At 44.4% G+C, this 17532-nt stretch overlaps 1 protein-coding gene and 1 long non-coding RNA gene across 2 annotated transcripts; one reads left to right on the forward strand and one right to left on the reverse strand.

Annotated features, from left to right (window-relative positions):
• Positions 1-297: 297 nt before the first annotated feature.
• Positions 298-8385, forward strand: DAPL1 (death associated protein like 1). The gene is made up of 4 exons (XM_075831094.1): positions 298-427; positions 5430-5526; positions 7184-7244; positions 8174-8385. The coding sequence occupies exons 1-4, from the start codon at positions 373-375 to the stop codon at positions 8291-8293; spliced, it is 333 nt and encodes a 110-aa protein (XP_075687209.1). The 5' UTR covers positions 298-372; the 3' UTR covers positions 8294-8385.
• Positions 8386-12901: 4516 nt separating this feature from the next.
• LOC142656211 (uncharacterized) lies at positions 12902-13553 on the reverse strand. The gene is made up of 2 exons (XR_012849623.1): positions 13354-13553; positions 12902-13271 (listed from the first exon to the last, which is right to left on the reverse strand). It is a non-coding gene; the product is annotated as an uncharacterized LOC142656211 (long non-coding RNA).
• Between the last annotated feature and the right edge of the window lie 3979 nt (positions 13554-17532).

Below are 17532 nucleotides of genomic sequence, written 5' to 3' on the forward strand. Positions count from 1 at the left end.
CGTCACCTGCGGCGGCCGCTTCACCTCACCCTTATTTCCTGTATGAGATACTTTTATTTTCATCAGTTCGACTGTAGAGCAAAACACGTAGGGCCCCACTCAGGGGGGCTCCCAACATTAAAATCCCCTTTAAAGTCTTACAGAAATTAACCTGGTCACATTGCATTCCTGTCATTATATGGTTAATGCTCTTTATTATCTTGTATCAGAATGAAATGAAGATTAAAGAATCAGCTGATCCTGAATTACAATCAAAACAAAGCAAAGGCCACAAACCCCTGGAGCCCCCGCCCTTTCCTGTATAAAAGCCCAGGGCCGAGCTGAATGTGAGCAGTAAACAAAGTGTAAGAGAAATAGCAAGACTGAGTGACGATGGCTAAAGAGGGTGTGCAGGTCGCCGAATTAAAGGGAGGTCACCTTCCTGCAGGTAAGTAGGTGCTGCCGGCCCGGCCACTGCGTCAAGTCTTCATTTACTGGTGTGTTTTTGTTTTGCTACTGTCGTGGATTGACTTCATGTGCTAAATTTACCTAGACGGACTCTATTTAATGTGGCTTTGGAGCTTCTACACCCTCCACTTTTGGGTTATGTGGGCTTTTACAAAAATAAAATAAAAAATATTTATATATATATAGTAGAAATGAATATGCATTTAAGGGCAAGAGGGGGGTCAAGTCAATAGTTGTTGCATGTGTTAACCTAGACACCTCCCCCCAGCCCGCCTTGTTTCTGCACACACAGGTTCTCATTTGTTGTGTCAACACACACACACACACACACACACACACACTTTTTTCCTACAACTTGACTGTCCCTTGCTCTTTTGAACAGCAGTAAATCGTGTCTGTGTAAAATGTGACCTACAACATTTTTAAATCTTGAATGCATATGTATTTAGCCCCACCCCAATCAGGAAAATAAAGTGGAGCTTGGGGTTATTCTTGCTATGAGATGCTGTTTTTATCCAGGAACATGTATAGATGAAACGTGGACAAATATTCAGCTCTGTAAACAAGTCCCGAGTTGGCGATCCCTCTGTTGTGGCGCTCAATGAAGCTGTTCGCAGGCCATCTGTCACTGTGATTCCATCAGCTAAGTGAATCCCATTCACAGGCATTGGTGATGTGGATCTAGACTGACATGCGGCTCAGTCTAGGATCTGCAGAGGTCATCACTGACTGATGCAAAAATAACTCCAGTCCCGTGTCTGTAAAGCAAATTTTGTTTTTTACTATTTCATAACACAACTTTATGGGGTTTTTTTCTGAGCGATTACACCGTCCTCATAGCCGGACCTTTCATATTGTGTTTTCAAAGAACACAATCTATTCAGCTATTCCCAATAGTTTGCAAATTGCTGAACCTTGCATTGCAACCGCAACGTAGCAGCTGCGGGGCAGGCTTGTATATCACTTCAGATATGAGAACATTCTGTATCCCAAGAAGCTGCTGTAAGGCGATATGTAAATGTGTAGAACGAATGGAGTTACTCTAAGGATAGGCTCTACTCTAACTGTGAAGAAGGGTGGAGTAAAGATTGTGGAAATATCCTGCAGGGTTGTTGTGGAGAAGCCTGAAATGAAGCCGGAGTTAGTGCCATCACTTGCTAGCACTTTCAAATCTATACCATTTGCAGTGCAGATGGTGCACGCAACCATAAGCAATATATACAGTTCTTCCCCCTCTGAGAGGCGCACTTTAGTTATGACCCAGATGACTGGCAGATACTGGGGTAAGGGCACCTTTTCTTGATATAATGGCTCTGCTTGGACCTAGTAGACCTTATACTGCGTACTTCGGGTCTTGTTCCCCCTTAATCTGCTGGCTGCTCTGTAGATCGGGCCTATAACCCACTATGTGGACTGACACTCCCTTAAGTCTTTCACTAGTGCTGGTTCACCTCTTACCTGACTGTCTTGGATGGTGTTTTCTTTCTTGACTGCCCTGCTATCCTTGCCATGGGGTCTCACACCTACTTGCTCTTCAGGATCTGTTACCACCCCAGACCCAACGGTTACTGACTAGGTCAATCTTTACCAGTCCAACTATGGCTCCTCAGGTCCAGCTCTAAAGCCGTCAATCCTTTGCTCCTATCTACAACTCAATATCCGCTTTTACAACTTCCCCCTATTTGCAGCAACGCCGCTTAAAGAGGCTCTGTCACCAGATTTTGCAACCCCTATCTGCTATTGCAGCAGATCAGCGCTGCAATGTAGATTACAGTAACGTTTTTATTTTTAAAAAACGAGCATTTTTGGCCAAGTTATGACCATTTTCGTATTTATGCAAATGAGGCTTGCAAAAGTACAACTGGGCGTGTTGAAAAGTAAAAGTACAACTGGGCGTGTATTATGTGCGTACATCGGGGCGTGTTTACTACTTTTACTAGCTGGGCGTTCTGATGAGAAGTATCATCCACTTCTCTTCAGAACGCCCAGCTTCTGGCAGTGCAGCACTGTGACGTCACTCACAGGTCCTGCATCGTGTCGGCACCAGAGGCTACAGATGATTCTGCAGCCGCATCGGCGTTGGCAGGTAAGTCGATGTAGCTACTTACCTGCAAATGCTGATGCTGCAGAATCAACTGTAGCCTCTGGTGCCGACACGATGCAGAACCTGTGAGTGACGTCACAGTGCTGCACTGCCAGAAGCTGGGCGTTCTGAAGAGAAGTGGATGATACTTCTCATCAGAACGCCCAGCTAGTAAAAGTAGTAAACACGCCCCGATGTACGCACATAATACACGGCCAGTTGTACTTTTACTTTTCAACACGCCCAGTTGTACTTTTGCAAGCCTCATTTGCATAAATACGAAAATGGTCATAACTTGGCCAAAAATGCTCGTTTTTTAAAAATAAAAACGTTACTGTAATCTACATTGCAGCGCCTATCTGCTGCAATAGCAGATAGGGGCTGCAAAATCTGGTGACAGAGCCTCTTTAACAGCACTTCAAGCTCTGGTCATGCCAACTTTCTCCAAACATTGAACATGGCTTGGTAGGCTAATCAATGCTCTACTAATGGCAAACACCCACCTGCCCCTATTGTCGTGATGATGCATGCTTCTGCCATAATCCTGTTACAGAACGGTAAATGCATTCTTCAAAATGGTGACAGGGCCATACATTCCGGCACCCTAAACTTAGATGTGAACGAGCCAAGCACAAAGCATTACCTATTAAAAATAAAACTGTCAAATGCAGAAAGATGTAAGATGTACACGACTTGTTTGATGGCCAGAATAACCACCCTCTTCTCCAATGATGGCATACATTGCCAGTCGCTGGCCAGTTTCACCGCTGCACTAAATGCCACCTACTGGGGGATAAATTAGATAGCAGCACCAACAACACTCTACTGATATATTTAATGTACAATGATGACCATACATGCACGGCTTCCCTTTTTAATGTTGGGGATGTTGCATTGAGATGTACAGCCCGTTTAGGATTGACATTTTGCCAACAATTTTTTTGCAACCCACGTTCAGGGCAGATTTGCCCCCCAAAAAGTTTGTACATTAGCTTATTCCAAAGCAAATTACTTGACCTGCATGATGGCCGTTCAAACTCCAATGTCTCTTACCACGTGGCTAAAAGACGATTCAGACGTTGCAGCAAAATAGGCTACCTGACCGGTCTTTCTGGTGCTGCTTTTGTTGAAATGTAGGTCTGTGTAGAAAACGCCCTTAAAAGCACCACACCTAAACATGCTACACTTGAAATAAAACCCCACAGGGGTCAAACTACAAAAACCATCACAAACAAAAAAATGCGATGTATAATTATCCGTACGAAACTTTGAAGTCTAACACAAACCTCTGGTGGCCGGCTGTGTTTAGTGGCATTTTGCAACTCAAAAGTGTGAAATTGTGCTTTAGGGGTATAGCTATAGGGTATGCAGAGGTAGCAGTTGCACCAGGTGCAACTGCTACCTCTGCATACCCTATAGCTATGCCCCTAATGCACAATTTCACACTTTTGAGTTGCAAAATGCCACTAAACACAGCCGGCCACCAGAGGTTTGTGTTAGACTTCAAAGTTTCGTACTGATAATTAGGTTAGTGGCATTTTGCAACTGCGGTACATGTGAACGGGACTCCTGGCATAATAGACATTTTATGATGCTAGGAGTCCCTGTAGGTCTATACTTCTGTTCCGTTCTGAACAAAATGGTACAGTACCCTTTGCAAACTCAGTAGTGTGCAAGGGGTGTTAAAATGGCGCATGTAGTCTTAAGGGCATGTTCACACTGCTTATTTTCGGGCCGAAAAACTGCTGAAAAATCGGAAGAACGAGCGTATAAATAAAACACCTGCAAAAAAGTGCATGTCGCCTCTTGAGCCGTTTTTCATTGACTCTATAGAAAAACGGCCGTAAAAACACCACGGAAAACACGAGTTGCTAAAAAAACTGCTGAGAATCAGGAGCGGTGTTTGACTTTTTTTGCTAAGTGTGTGAACATACCCTTAGATTTTGCATTGGGACCAGGAGCTTTAAATTATACTTCAGGTGTGTATCTAGGCTTAAAGGTTTTTTTCATGGCAAAAATTCCTATCACCATTTCACAAGATAAATGTTAGATCTCAGGGACCCCCACAGATCATCTGTTGGTGTTGTACACATGGCAATGTGCATGTCTGTCCGCTACTCCTCACCTTGGATGTGCTAGTGAGGTGAAATGGGATCTAATGATTTCTGGGGGCCCCACTGATGTAACACTTATCATTTACAAAAATAGATCAAACTGATCTGTGAACCAGGCGTAAAGGTGGTTGTCTGATTTGGGAGCCTTCTAATAGCCAATTATAATGGGGCATACAAAAGGGATATTTGTCATTTTAGTCACATAAGGCACGCTTGGTCAGATGTGACTTCGGCCAAGTTTCTTGCTGAACTAATTTTCAATGGCTATTCATTCGTGTAAGCTGATTTAGCTATGTTTACGGTCCCAGATCAGATGTTTGGCTCTTTATCTTATGATGGTCTTTTTGGGCCAGCACGTGGGGGATTTTGTTGGGTCTGAGGGCCAAACTGAATAATCTTTGTTCTGCTGTGGCACTACAGTGTCCCCCTTTTTAACGCAATCTACTCCCCACCGATATGTTAAAACCATGCTGTGGAGATGTTGTAGCCAACTTGTCTATGTAGATGCTTCCAATAGACAACCAGTCGCTGAGGCTTTGACTTGCATCTCGTGAAATATGGGGGTTATCAATCTCTCAAATCCCAGTGGAAAAGTTTTTCAGGATGTCCATATTGAGGCCACATGAGTATAATGTGAGACCTGGCACCTAGTCCAGCAAAACCAGCTAGATGCCATTTTTAAAGCATTGGTGTAAGGAGTCCATTATCTATATGGCTGGAGTTCTAAACTTGGAGACCTCCGACTATAATTCATCGTCTTCAGACTGTCTTTGTTCTCTTTGCAGTTAAAGCCGGGGGAATGAGAGTCTCCAAAAAACAAGGAAATGAAGAAAATGTGACACCTGAGAAAGCGGCAAAGAAAACTCTGTCTGAAAAACCAAGGTATGGTTATGCACCGAAAATTTAATTTTCAAACTTCCCAAGGTGTTACCTGGCCTCGTGCACGTTATTTAATGTCTCCATGCCAGTAGTATGGCGGTGATCATCACACAACCATATGAAGAAAACATCTTGATGGAGTCACGGGGAAAGGGCATCGGTGTAAGCAGATTTTATGTAAAAACCACCATACATGTCGGTATTCTCCCCCCCCCATGCTACTAAACGACTGATATGAATCAACAAATAGTCCAGAACTCATGCAGTACCCATATGGGGAATTAATACCGTACTATACAGAAATTTACAAATGCAGGTTATGCCGCCTGGTCATGAGCATGAGGCCTTATGCGAGTGGTGGCGTTCAGGAGATTCTCCTAGAGCCACCTTCTCGGGCTGGGTTGAAGGAGCATCAGAACGTGCAGGAAAGTCTCTAAGGCCGGGTTCCCACGTAGCGTAATGCGGAGTTTCCACAACTGAATTGTGCAGAAATTCTGCAGCATTTGCTTCAGCAGCAACGTGGGTGACCTTTAGAAAATCATGCCCGCGCTAAAGGGGAAGAAAACGCAGAAAAGGTGTTCTGTGCGAAGCTGCTGCATGTTTGGCCCATATGCTTCATCTTGCAACAGATTTGCCTTGTTGCAGTTTTTACAGTGTTTATGCAGTGGAAACGCAGTAAAAAAAAAACCACGAAGTCCGCAGGTGCCCATATACTTTGCTATAATCAATGTTTAACACTAAAACCGCAGCAGTACTCAGCAAATAAGTGCTACTTGCTGTGGATTTCTATGGAGATTTTTAAACTTTTTTTTTTTTTTTAAGATCCTGTTGCAGAAATTCTACAGCGTATCCTGTGTGTGGGAACATAACCTTAGGCAGGATTCCCACATAGCTTAAATGCTGCAAAATTCTGAGGAAATTCCAGCAAAAAAATGATAGATTGACCTGCGGAGTAGGATCTAAATCCGCAGCATGTCAGTTTATGCTGCTTTTTCTTTTCTGTTGCGGGTTTTCCAATTCAATGGGGATGCAAATAGCCAAGTGTTTTGACTTTTGTGGAGGCATCGCAGCGATTCTGTTGCAAAGACTGCAACTCCATGAAAAAAATAAAAAATTCTACTTGCCCAGAATTCCCTGCTTCCTGGGATGATATTTCATCCCATGTGACCGCTGCAGTGGTCACATGGGCTGCAGCATCATCTAGGGAGGCCAGACCGGACCGCAAAGGAGGAACACGTCACCATGAAAGGCCGGGGTAAGTACTGCGGGTTCCCGGTCGGATATATTGCGTGGTTTTATGCAGTGTATCCAACCTGTGGGAAACCAGCCGAAGGGGCAAATGCACAGCAGGATGCAAGGTATATTATTACTAAGTGATCTTTGCATGTAACGTTGGGGCTTTAAGAAGACTAAGCAGGTAGATGTCCAGCGTAACTGACAGTAACTTAAGATCCACTGTCTTAACTTGTTACAAGAAAGTTCTTGTGTTAATAATTGGCCAATTACATTAGAAGTTCTGCACATTCGAGCCTGTTCTGCAGGATAACGTATCATGACTGCTCATTGAGATGTTCCAGTTCACTGGTCCTTATTAACTAAGGAAAAGCTGTTCTAAAACCTAGTACAATGTCTCTTCTTCCTTCTCTCCCTCCTCTGACAGCTCTGCGGTGAACCTGACAAAGATGCAAGCTATGAATTTCCTTGCTGGAGCTCTAGAGAAGGTCTGTATCTACGAGTGACCCTTGTTGATCAGCACTGGAGGAAAATGCAGGCAAACCCCCCCCCCCCCCTATTTTATTCCATAATCCATCTTCCATACGTGTACGGATGTCCTGGTGAGATCCGATCCTGTGTTTTGGTTCAAAATCCATATGGCAATAACTACTTCCAGCTTTGAATAGTATAATATATACATTAACCTGGTGCAATAGATGTATACAGCGGCAGTCAGCGCTTCTGTTGTACGTAAAACAGGTCATATTGTGACCCTGGTCAATCGCCCATTACCCAGGGAAGATTGGATTTGCTCTTCATTGTGAGCTGTCTGGATTTTGTCTAGTGTAATATATCAAAGATAGAACAGAGAGAAGGCTCCGCCGTTATATTTATGGAGTGAAGCCGCTGTACTCAGATGCTGGAAGGGCAGACTGCTTGATAAGGCCTCATTCACACAGTGTAGTTTTTGAATGCATTTTCTGTAACCAAACTCAGGACTGTATCTTAGATGGAGAAGTATAAAGGAAAGGCTTGTTGGGGCAGATTTATTATTCAAATTGAGCAAGACTTCCGGTGTACGTGTTGTGCGCCACACTTATGAACTGGTTTAGTCACGTGCGTTGATTTCTGCAAGGCCCGTTCAGGGGAATTAAACTAATTTTCAGTCACAGAAAATGTCTTCAACAAAATCTGCCGTGTGACTGCGCCCTTAGGGCTTGTTCATACAGGGCAGATTTTGTTTTTCTGTTTTTTTTTTTTTGTTTTTTTTTTAAATCTGCTACCGCCCCTTCAGGATAGGATTCAATATGAAATTGAACCCTGAAAAGCTATACACTAGGGACACATGAAGAGGACTTTCCCTATACAGTAAAGCTGTGGACAGGAGGTAATTCCTGATTGACTTAATAATACTGAGTTTTCTTTGTTCCTGCAGCTCAGCCATGAATTTCCTGCAGAAGCGGCACAAATAGCTCACCAGAAGCCGCGACCCACAGTGGAGAAGGCCATTCTCCCCAAAAGACTGCACGTTATCCAGCAGCCACGCAGATGTTAGAGCTGACATAGCGGCAGTCCACTAAAGGGTCAACCTTTTGTATAAATCTAGTTTTTGTATCTGTCAATAATAAAGCACTTCAATTTATAAAAGTTTTGTCCTTCCAACCATTCGCCTCAAATACAATATTCTGACATTTGGAACCATGAAGCTCTTGGCAGTATCCCAGCATGGCCGCCATACAGGGAAGCAGAAGACTCTGTACAGGCAACGGCCACTGCAGAACTTCTGGTGGTCTGAGGCAGCCGGAACAGCTGATCGCGCGGGATCTGGCGTCGGACACTCACCGATCATGTACTGATGACCTACCCGCAGGATGTGTCCTCAGTATGGAAAACCACCCCTTGCCTGGACAACCCCTTTAAATGTTATCATTCAGTTTGATTGAGGAACAAACACCAGACATATCTGTAGCAGCCAGAATTGTAACATATAAAGGGACATTCCCACTCGCATGTCCATTGCACCTATGTGAAGAACAGGGGCGTGCGGGTGTGGATCACTTAATTAATCAACATATAATTGTTTTGTTTTTTTGTGCTATATGAAAAAAAAAAATCATGACATAAGATTGCTTCAGGTGGAATATCTCCCTATATGCGGCGTCCAACAGAGCCTGTACGCCAGTGCACCAAGTCTGCGCAGCTCTGTACTAATGACCCGTACAACTCATACTGGGCTTTGCCATGTGCATGAGCCCTAGCTGTATTGCTACACACGAGACCGGTGCCTCTATATTTTTGTTAGGGATATCCATCTCTCTAGAAGATCTAGTCTAAAATGAATCACATTCTTTGGGGATTTGCATATTATAAAAATTGATGCATTTCCCCATGAATGGAAATGTCTCGTTGCACTTCTTCAATATCACCAGGCCCTTTGAATTAGTGATGAGTCCTGTAGCTTGTATTGTGATACCTCAGGAGTTGGGCAAAGTCATTAAGCGAGTGGGTGCGATTATGCCCGCTGAATGCTGTTACAATGTCTGGTCAATGCGCATTATCCTGCTGAAAGAGGCCACTGCTTTAGGGAATACCGTTCGGAAGGGGTGTCCTTGTACCATCCACCTAAATATTGCTACAAATGTGTCCACGTGAATGCCAGGACCAAAGTATTCCCAGCAGAACATTGCCCAGAGCATCACCTTCCTCCACCGGCTTGTCTTCTCGTAGTGCATCCTGGTGCCATCTCTTTCCCCAGGTAAGTGATGCACCCGGCTGTCCACATAATGTAAATATGATTCCTCAGATTTTTCTGCCGCTGTGTTCTAGCGATTTGTAGGGGGGGTCCTCAGTGCTCGGGCCCCCACTGATCAAAACTTCTGACGTGTCACTACAACACGTCAAAAGTTTGAAGGTTTAGTTACACTGTGTGTGTGAGACACCTATGGCTGCTTTCAGACCGTTGTGATGTGACTTCGTGCAGGAGCTATTAATCTATCAAGTATGGAATTGTGTCACATCAGGATAAAGCAGGGAAGCCTAACCAGATGTGAGCCCATTTTCAGCACTAAATATAAAGATTCTGCATGGATCTGTACAGGGCCAGCGGGGATGTGTGACCTGTGCCATTGCACAGGCCGCATCACTCCAACAGGTGGAAGAGGGCGCTGCGCTGGCTCTCTTCCCCTGCTTGTGTTTTTGAAGCGCCTGGGCCCGACAACTCAGCAGCTGCCTATCTGCTGGTGCACTTCTCTCATTGGTGTCGCTACAGTTGTAGTGGTGACGTCGGGCATGAGGGCGCCTGTGCCACCTGCCAGGATGGCCCCCATTGGCCAGCGGCCGCTGTGACTGCTACAGTGGTAGCAACACCACATTCAATAGAATCTACTTCCTTAGGACGCAGATAATATTGAACACTATAGCAGAGCAGTGAGGTATCGCCGCTGTGGACGGGGATTCTGCTTCAGGAGTTGCCCCTGATGTCACTGTGGACAGAGACATCAAGCTCTCTGTCCTGAAGTGGAATCCCCGGCCACATGGGGATTGCGCTCCTTCAGGGAGGGGAGGCTACTTACAGGGGGGCTGTGTGGCGCTACCTACGGGGAGCATCTGTGAGTGGCAGGCTGATGGTCATTTTACTGTGAGTGGGGGGCCGATGGTCTTCAAGTGGTTTCCATCTCTGACCTCTAATTTAAATTAATAGGAGGCAGAAAATACCTGCGGCGCTCGTTTGGAGCTTTTTTTTTGCCTGCGTCTTTTGCATTTGCTTCAGAGGCTTAAAAAAACCCGCAAAATAAATCGTCTAACACTGTCAATTCAAAATGTACTTCAAAATTCCTGAAGGAATTTTGTGGCAGATTTTTTCTGCCTTCCAAAAAAACAATGTGTGTAAACATACCATACGAGTGTAGTGCTTGTTTTTAGCCGTTTTCTGTCTTTCTCTAAACAATTTTTGGTAGGCGTGCCCTGAGGAATCCTACAGCCTATCAAGCGCAGGGACTGGATACCTGCGCAGGCTGGTGTGATGACATCACTGGATCATGCCGGCCTACGCAAGGATCCCGTTGTAGAGCATGTCCATTCATCAAGGGAATGGGGCCTAGGTGAGTAGAATTTTTTTTGGGGGGCTGTATGGCACTGTCTACAAGGGGGAGGTGGGGGGGGGGCATTCATCCAGGCCGGGGTCCTGGGATGATGTTTCGTCCCATGTGACTGCTACAGCCAATCATAGGCTGCAGTGGTCACATGCAATGGGCTGTGTTTTTTCGTACGGAATTCCCTGCGGCGAACAAGGCGGAAACGCTGTTTGCTTTTATGCAGCATATCTGCCCTGTGTGAACATACCTTAAATGAGAAGATTCAACTCTGCTTCATGTGTTATTTGTGAATAAGCTCACTATGTTATAGACATGGAAATTAAACCGGTGCTGAACACAAAGTATGTAATAAGGCGAGTGTCTGAATATAAGGTCATCCAAATATATGTGTGTGTGTGTAATATATATATATATATATATATATATATATATATATATATATATATCTCACACGCTGAATAGTACATGTGCTGCCCAGAAAGTAGGGGCAAATTAATCCATGTACCTGGCTACACACTGATTTTATCGTCTTTACCCAGATCTGGTGGTCATTTGTCTCTTCTTTTACTGGACTGTTCTGACAGCTAATGACCACTAGAGGGAGAGCTAGCCCAACAAATCTATTCTATCTGCTTCTAGTGAGGATGTAACTGCAAATATCCTGTTGTCTGTTGAATTCAGGACTAGTTGTACAACAACAATGCGTCTGAGGCCTCATGCACACGAACATATTTTTTTTCCTCCCGTTAATACGGTTCCTTGGTCACAAGTATTCGACCCGTATTCCACCAGTATTTACGGACCTGTGCCCGTAAATACGGGGTCCGGTGTCACCAGTATTTCACTCGTATTTACGGACCCGTTTTCCCTGCTCTAATCGGCAGCCCCTTCTCTCTATAGGTTCTGAATAGAGAAAAGGGAAAGACCTTTCCGGCAGAGGTTCCGCAGCGATTGAAAGTAAAATAAGTAAAGTAAAAGAAGTTCATACGTCCCTCTTTTGACATCCAGTCCGACCTCCCTGGATGACGCGGCAGTCCATATGACCGCTGCAGCCTGTGATTGGCTGCAGCGGTCACATGGGATGAAACGTCATCCCGGGAGGCCGGACTGGAGGAAGAAGCAGGTAAGTTAACTTTTAATCCTATTAACTCCAGCGGTAGTCACTGTACCGGGCGCTGAAAGAGTTACTGCCGATCAGTTTACTCTTCACAGCTCCCTGGACAATGACTATCCCCTGATGTCGCCTAGCAAAGCTCCCGTAATTACGGGAGCACTATAGACTTCTATGGGCCTGCCTGTGCCGTTATTACGGCCTGAAATAGGACATGTTCCATATTTTTCAACGGTAAGCAAACAGGAAGGTACCCATGGCCAATAGAAGTCTATGGGCCCGTAATTACGGGCGTTTTTACGTTCATGTGCATAAGGCCTTAGATTGTTTTTTTATACCCCCGTATGGTTAAATGAAGATAGATATATATATATGACCAATGGAATTCTGGTTGGAATACTCCTCTGAAAATATATTTTTTTACCTTGATGATAATAGTGTGCAAATGAAGAGGAATAGTAGTTCAAGAAAATGGACAATCGTAAGGCTATGTTCACACGCTTAACAAAAAACACCTTAAACTACAGAGCTGTTTTCAAGGTAAAACGGCTCCTAATTTTCAGCCGTTTTTTTAAGTAACTTGCGTTTTTTGCAGCGTTTATTACGGCCGTTTTTGGAGCTGTTTTTCTATTGTCAATTAAAAATGGCTCAAGAAATTACATGCACTTCTTTTTACGAGGCGGTTTTTACGCAGCCGTTTTTAAAAACGGGCGCGTAAAAAACGCCCTGTGGGAACGGAACGCCATTTTTCCCGTTGAAAAAATGGGCAGATGTTTGGAGGCGTTCAGCAATTGCATTTTTAGCTGTTTTTGGGGCGTTTACAGCCCGAAAAACGGCTGAAATAGCCCGTGTGAACATACCCTGTATATTGTGGTCATATGAAATACAGATTTTCACCAGCAGAGGGCGATTGTAATAATTTCTGACTCCATTAAGATAGTGTTGTATCACCGATCTATAATATTGTGTCTGCTTTTATTATGTATTTGCCATCTATTCCAACAACAGGGAATTGTCAAAGATAAATATTATTTACATCGATTTCTCAGAGCCGGCCTGGTGGCTCAGTGGTTGGCACTACTGCCTTGCAACACTTGGGTCCTGGGTTTAAAACATCTGTATGAAGTTTGTATGTTCTCTCCATGTTAGCGTGGGTCTCCTTTGGGTAGTTCGTTTTCCCACACTCCAAAGACATACCAATAAGTTAATTGGCTTCCTATGATATTGGCCCTAGTGTGTGACAGAGATTAACTGTGAGTCCCATTGGGGACAGGAACTGTTGTAAATGGTGATGATCTTTGTACAGCGCTGCGGAATATGTTGGTGTTCTATAACAGAAAATAAATCTGAGATAAATATTATTAATCCACATCCAAGACACAAACAATAGAATTGTTAAAGAGAACCTGCCTCCTCTCCTGACATTTCTGTTTTATTAAATACTACCGTGTTTCCCCGATAGTAAGACACCCCCGATTGTAAGACGTATCGGGGGTTTCAGGGGGGTCGGCTAATATAAGCCGTACCCCGAAAGTAAGACATATGTCTTACTTTCGGGGAAACACGGGGGTATTGCCGCCTCCTGCCCACTTCCACTCCCACTTAACGCCGAAGGACGGATATATCCGTCCTCAGCAGCTGCTAGTTCGCGCCGGAGGACGGATATATCCGTCCTGTGATAGCGCGGGTACTGAGACTGTACCCACGCGATCAGCGGCAGGAGCACGGCTGTTATACACAGCCTGGCTCCTGCTGCAACTGCCGGAATCGAAGCGCGCGCCGATTCCGGCAGTTTAACCCATTAAATGCCGCTGTCAATAGTGACAGCGGCATTTAATGTGTTTGACAGAGGGGGGAGCTCCCTCTGTCACCCGATCGGCGCCCCCGCAAACAAATCGCGGGTCGCCGTCGGGTTTCCATGACAGCCGGGGGTCTAACAAAGACCCCCAGGTCTGCCTTCAGCATCTGCCTGTTAGGCGATGCCGGAGGCATGACCTAATAGGTTGCCTGTCAGTTTTACACTGACAGGCAATAATGCTTCGGTATACTAAGTATACCAAAGCATTATATATGCGATCGGCACATCGCATAGTGAAGTCCCCTGGTGGGACTAAAAAAAAAAAATGTAAAACAGTTAAATAAAGTTTGTGAAAAAAAAAATAAAAAAAAAAAAAAATATTTTTTTGCCAATGTAAGACATACCCCGAAAGTAAGACATAGTGGGGCTTTTGGGGATAAAAAGAAAGTAAGACACTGTCTTACTTTCGGGGAAACACGGTAGTATTCCCCATGAAATACTGGAGCATCTTTTCTTAGAACTCTGCGTTGTGCCGTTCCTCTGTTATTCCTCATACTAATTTATGAATGATTTGACAACTGGGTGTTAGCAGTTGGGTGTGTCCCTACACAGCCTGACAATGTCCAATCAGTGCTGACAGTGAGACTTTGTAGGGACACGCCCCTTGGACAAGGGGAAAGATAACACCCAGTTGTCAATTTCCTCATAAATTTCTAGAAGGAATAACAGAGGAACGGCACAATGCAAAGTTCTAACAAAATATGTTACAGAATTCTTATTTTATAGGGAACACAAATCTTTACAAAAAAATAAGACATGTCAGGAGAGGTGACAGACCTATAAAAGTTTAAGATAAATAAAAAAAAGCCTGTTTAGTGTAGTGCGTCCGGAGGCTTGAGGTAAATTCTCATTTAGGGCTTATTCAGACGAACGGGATATACGTGATTTTCACGCGCGTCGCACGGACCTATATTAGTCTATGGGACAATGCAGACAGTTGCGTGATTTTTCCGCAGCGTGAGTCCGCTGCGAAAAAGTCACGACATGTCCGTTTTTTGGGCGTATTTCGCGCATCACGCACCCATTGAAGTCAATAGGTGCGTGAAAACCACGCGCACCACACGGAAGCACTTCCGTGGGATGAGCGTGATTCGCGCAACTGCTGTGAAAAGGATGAATGAAAACAGAAAAGCACCACGTGCTTTTCTGTTTACAAACATCCAAACGGAGTGTCATAATGATGGCGGCTGCGCAAAAATCACGCAGCCGCGCATCATACGGGGCTGACACATGGAGCTGTCAAGTGCCTTTTGCGCGCACAAAACGCAGCGGTTTTTGCGCACACTCGTGTGAATCCGGCCTTAATGTTTTAAAAACACAGATGTAGTATTATAGTCGGGTGGCCGGTCGGGGGCAGTGTAAGGGTATGTTCACACACAAACTGAAAAACGTCTCAAATTACGGAGCGGTTTTCAAGGGAAAACAGCTCCTGATTTTCAGACATTTTTTAAGCCACTTGTGATTTTCGCTGCATTTTTTACGGCCATTTTTGGAGCTTTTTTCGATAGTCAATGAAAAACGGCTCCAAAAACGTCCCAAGAAGTGACCTGCACTTCTTTTTCGCGCCGCTTTTTTTACACGTAAAAAAATGCCGCAAAAAACGAAATGAAATCAATGGGCAGATGTTTGGAGGCGTCCTGCTTCCGATTTTTCGGGCATTTACGGCCTGAAAAATGGCCGAAAATAGGTCATGTGAACATACCCTAATAGGGCATTCAATAACTGGTGATCTGGGAAAGCCAGAGGACAAAGGCTGGAATGATCTGGCTTGTGTGATAGCAGTGCGGACACTGCAATAATGCGGGTTCAGGCCTGCGTACAGTAAGGGGTGATGCAGAGTTGCAGCCGCGCAGCTTTGTTTACTAGGAAGCGTCCTCACAGTTTACCTTTCTGTAAATCTTTGAACATTTGGCCAACACAAATTCCTACAATAGTCCAGCTCCAGATCATATCTCTGAACAAACATAAATCTGTTTCCTCTTGATATAAATTTGTTCCGAGCTTCACATTGAGAGCTGAGCAAGAAGAAGTTCTACAAATAAAGAATATGCAAACAACCCACTGGTCCGAATCCAAATAATCCCGCAGTGTATACCAGCAATGAATCCTTTATTGGAAGCTGCTAAGAAAAGTTAGTTGTCCACCCCGGAGCTACAATCCATGAAAAATGTTAAAAAAATCATAAATACTTACAGAATGGAGTTTTTCATTTTAATGCATATCCCTTTAAATCGCAGTGATATATAACAGGCCTCATGCACATTGCTGTATCAAAGCTCTGTAATATGGGCCCATATTGTACATACGTTGCAATAAATCTATGAAAGCAAAAATATATAGAATGTGCCTACCGGAGCTTGATTAAGGTTGGTAGAGACCATAAGATGGCAGCTCCCCATCCCACCTCTTAGTCATGGACTCCTCATGACCCACCAGATGTGGCCACGCATACTTGTGGCCCTCTCCAGTGATGTATATAGGATTTATAGAGCCAGCGAGGCCCCATGCACACGACCGTAATTATGGATGAAATTGCGGACCCATTCCTTTTTATTGGCCACTGACGCATTTTCGTATATTTACGGATGTGTGTCCGTGCCGTAGAAATGATCTGCAAAATATAGAACATGTCCGCCATTGTGTCACAGACTCGCCCATAGAAGTCTATGGGTGGTTCCGCAATTGCGGACGGCTGCGTATCCGTAGCCGTCAGATCCATATTTGCGGACAGTAAAAAGCCTTACGGTCGCATGCATTAAGCCTTAGACTTCAAAAAAAAGAGTACCAAATGCATACGTGGCTACCTCACCACCTCGCCTGAATAGGATCACCAGTCATCAGGGAGGGTGCGTGGTGGAGGCTCCAGGGGTACATGCCCTACCTATAGTCTGGCCCTGGTATTGACCCTAGGGGAGAATATGGCACTTCAGAGGCACCATACGATGGTACAGAGAGTGCCTAGAGGTCCATCCCTGGCAGTTTATTGATAGCGACCATTGATCAAGCTCCTCAAACCAGACACTCTCCCGAGTCAAAGGCTGCGCTTTTCTTGCTAATTGTAAGATATGACACAGTAAATATTTAAAAGTACTGCCGGATTTTTACCGCTTTATGTTGCTGCACTCCGCCAGTTTGGAACGTTGAACACTATTCTAATGATTATATATTAAACTTTAACAACCATGTAGACAAAGTAAAGGGGAAGTGTTCGATGACGTGACATGACTAACCTCTGAAGATGACACCATGTTTCCGTGTAATAGTTCGCCAGTGACGGGGAGGGGTATTTCCTTTATGCTTTCATGAGTCACTTAAAATGGTTATGGGTTAAATTTGGCTGAATATAATAAAGGAAGTAAATACTATTCCCTACTCAAACAAATCTTCAGATCTGATCAATCATTTGTCAATAGACATTGAAAAATGAATTAGTCTCTAAAATTTGCCCATCCGCTGATACGTATATGTAATATAAAGCCCTATTAAGGGCTTGGCCACATGTAACGGTTTTGCTGCAGAAAATTTTCGCAGCATTTACGCATCAACTAGCAGACAATACGCTGTGGAAAATCTGCACCATTTCATGCGTCTTTAGGCTGGATTCACACGAGCATGTTACGTCCGTAAAGGACGGAACGTATTTCGGCCGCAGGTCCCGGACCGAACACACTGCAGGGAGCCGGGCTCCTAGCATCATAGTTATGTACGATGCTAGGAGTCCCTGCCTCTCC

The sequence above is a fragment of the Rhinoderma darwinii genome, chromosome 6, assembly GCF_050947455.1.
Source record: "Rhinoderma darwinii isolate aRhiDar2 chromosome 6, aRhiDar2.hap1, whole genome shotgun sequence".
NCBI classification, from domain to species: Eukaryota; Metazoa; Chordata; class Amphibia; order Anura; family Rhinodermatidae; genus Rhinoderma; species Rhinoderma darwinii.